Below are 3084 nucleotides of genomic sequence, written 5' to 3'. Positions count from 1 at the left end.
AAAAAAAAAAAAAAAAAAAAAAAAAAATCAGATGGAAAAAGAAAATAAAGATCTGTGTATTTCAACACCCACTAAAATTATTTGTTACCATCTTTTCATGCATTTCTCTATGCGTATCTGAGTTTGTGTGTGTGTTTAATCACAGCATTTCTTGCATATTTGTTACGGGAATTCCTTTAAAACAAATCTTTTTTATGTTAATTTCCAACTGCCAGCTCCCCATCTCCTTTCAAGATACAAGTGTTTGGGTATTTTTTTCTTTCATACTTTTATATATGTCATATTATGCACACACGCACACACACACATATACATATATAGAGAGACACCAAAAATGTTGGGCTGAAGGCTGTGGGGACTATCATTGTTACTTACCAAAATGGAATCATATTCTTTACACTCTTCTGCATGTTTCTATTCTCAATTAACATTTAATGATGGATATCCTTCCAAATCAAATTATATGTAATTATGTAGTTATTCTTTTTACTGATGCCTAATATGGTATACTATGAATGTACCGCAGTTTATTTCATCACTCACCTGTTGATGTATACTTTCCTCCCGCCCAAGCCCCCACTACAAACAGTGCTCCAGTAAGTAGTGTGGAACTCTGCATTTCTAGCCTTCCTCATGCCAAAAAAATTTAAATAGTGCTTGTGCTAGGACTTTCAAAAAAGGATGGTGGTTTAAGAGAACGGTGGATTTGTTAGAAATGGAATGGAAATAGTGTGAGGCTTTCTAATAAATGTTACTGCTTAACCACAATATCTTTGGTATTTTTAACAGATGACCTCAAGCTTGTTCAAATTTTTTGAAAAAAAAAATTATCCACTGTACATTTTATGTGACTTTTCATGTTAAAACTTAGTAGTCATGGCTGGGCATGGTGGCTCACGCCTGTAATCCCAGCACTTTGGGAGGGGTTACAGGCAGGTGGATCACCTGAGGTCAAGAATTCGAGACCAGCCTGGCCAACATAGTGATACCCCATCTCTATTAAAAATACAAAAATTAGCCGGGCACGTGCACTTGTAATCCCATCTTCTTGGGAGGCTGAAGCAGGAGAATTGCCTGAACCTGGGAGGTGGAGGTTGCAGTGAACTGAGATAGCGCCACTGCACTCCAGCCTGGACAACACAGCGAGACTCCGTCTCAAAGAAACACAAAAAACTTAGCAGTCTTGTATCTAAATTGAGAATGCATTTTTGATTATGTCTTCCTTTCATATTAGTCTTTTCAGTTTTTTGTCTAAAAAGTGTTGGAATGTTGAGGAGTAAAATGAAATCGTTCCTACAAAATATGCTTCAAACAATGGGGACTTTGGTTTCCTCAACTGAAGCCTTGTCTATGGATCTTAATGTACTATTTCCTTTATTTTATGGGATAGATTTCCAAGGGAGGGATTTCTCAGCCGAAGTGGACTCGGGAAGGGGAACATCACGCACTGGGGCCTANTAGCCAGGATGGTCTCGATCTCCTGACCTCGTGATCCGCCCAATCACATTGAAGTTTAAAATCTTAATTTATGACTAGAATAAGTGATTTGCAAAAAAAATACAGATGTCCAATAAATATATGAAAAGATATTGAACCTCACTGGCAATTAATGAACTAGATCAAGATAATATGCTATTAGAGTGCCAGTTATTGATAAGAATGATAGTAGCCAGTGCTGGCAAAGGAGTAAGAAAAGTACTGAGTCATGGGCATTTCTGGGGGACAGTTTGGAAATGTTTTTCTGAAATTTTAAATTATGTATGTAGTCCTAGAAATGTTACTCCTAAGAATAAATCTTCAAGCATCAAGAACTTTTTAAAAATAAAGGTATGTAGGAGGATATTTGCCTTAAAGTTTTTCATAATGATGAAAATTGAAAATAACCTTAAAGTCCAGCAACAAATGTTTGATACAATATTTGATGACACATCCGTGCAGTGCAATACCTTAGAACCATTCAAAGAAGGTAGTACAGAGGAATAATCAGTTATTTTTTAAGTGCCTGTATGATCCATCAGTGAATCCTTAACTAGTTCAATCACTGGTTATCAGCTTTTAAAAAATAATATAGAATAAAATAAAAGCTATTTGTAAGTATTTTCTCAGAAGACTTTCACTTAAAATATATCTATATATACTTATGTGTCTACTGTATCTTAATGTAAAATATATTTCTTACTATGGTTTATGGTAAAAAAAATTTGACAAGCATTGATATAGTGCTTTAGCGTTTCGTATAAAAGTAGTAAAACCATAGTTGTAAAAAAAAAAGTCTAGGAAATTTACATATATATTGCAAAGGCAAGGTATAATACAGAATTCCATTTTAAATACATATATTGTTTATTCATAGTAATATATACAAAGTGTGGCTTTATACCAAAATATTAATAATTATTGCATCTGTGTAATAGGGTTATGGTATTTTAACTCATTTTCTCATATGCTGATATTTTAATGAAAAAATTACTCAATTTTTTAAAATTATGAAATCGCAAGTCATTAAATTTATTTTATTATCCAAGTGAAAAGGTATTTTACATGAAATATGACTAATGGTTAATATATTTATCAGTCTTGGAAACTAACAAGAAACACCACCAAAACTTCTAATGATAAATGGACATAGGACATAAGGGGATAATACTTAGGTTAGGAAATGCCCATGGATAATAAACAGGGAAAAATTTATAAGTAAAGCTTTAATTTTTCTTTTTCTTTGCATTACACAGAGAAGGTCAAGCTATTATTTTTGTCGTTGATAGTAGTGATAGATTAAGAATGGTTGTGGCCAAAGAAGAACTCGATACTCTTCTGAATCATCCAGGTATGTGTGTGTCTTTCAGTCTGTATCTGTTCTTTGGGGTTCATTTATGTGTAATGTTTTGTTCTTTGGTATTGCTTACACTATGTAATTATCTTTCATTTAAAATTGTTGAATTTAAAACATATACATTATAGAGAATTTATATTTTATGTACATCACCATATTTTTTAAATTTTACATTGTAATGTAAATGTAAAGCATTTTGCAATGTTTTGGGGGTCTCTAACATTTATTTCCTTCCTCAAAAATAAAAATAC

At 32.7% G+C, this 3084-nt stretch overlaps 1 protein-coding gene across 3 annotated transcripts in view; it reads left to right on the top strand.

Annotated features, from left to right (window-relative positions):
* ARL6 (ARF like GTPase 6) overlaps positions 1–3084 on the top strand; it is a 40562-nt gene that overhangs the window by 23927 nt on the left and 13551 nt on the right. For all 3 annotated transcript variants that reach the window (XM_017889950.1, XM_017889949.1, XM_017889948.1), the window contains one exon: positions 2733–2827. In XM_017889950.1, the coding sequence (XP_017745439.1) occupies positions 2733–2827 (95 nt within the window). The remainder of the gene's footprint in view (positions 1–2732; positions 2828–3084) is intronic.

Source organism: Rhinopithecus bieti, unplaced genomic scaffold (genome assembly GCF_001698545.2).
Source record: "Rhinopithecus bieti isolate Rb0 unplaced genomic scaffold, ASM169854v2 scaffold_18644, whole genome shotgun sequence".
NCBI lineage: Eukaryota > Metazoa > Chordata > Mammalia > Primates > Cercopithecidae > Rhinopithecus > Rhinopithecus bieti.
The sequence above is the reverse complement of the archived record's forward strand: the minus strand, read 5'-3'. Positions and strand labels throughout refer to the sequence as shown.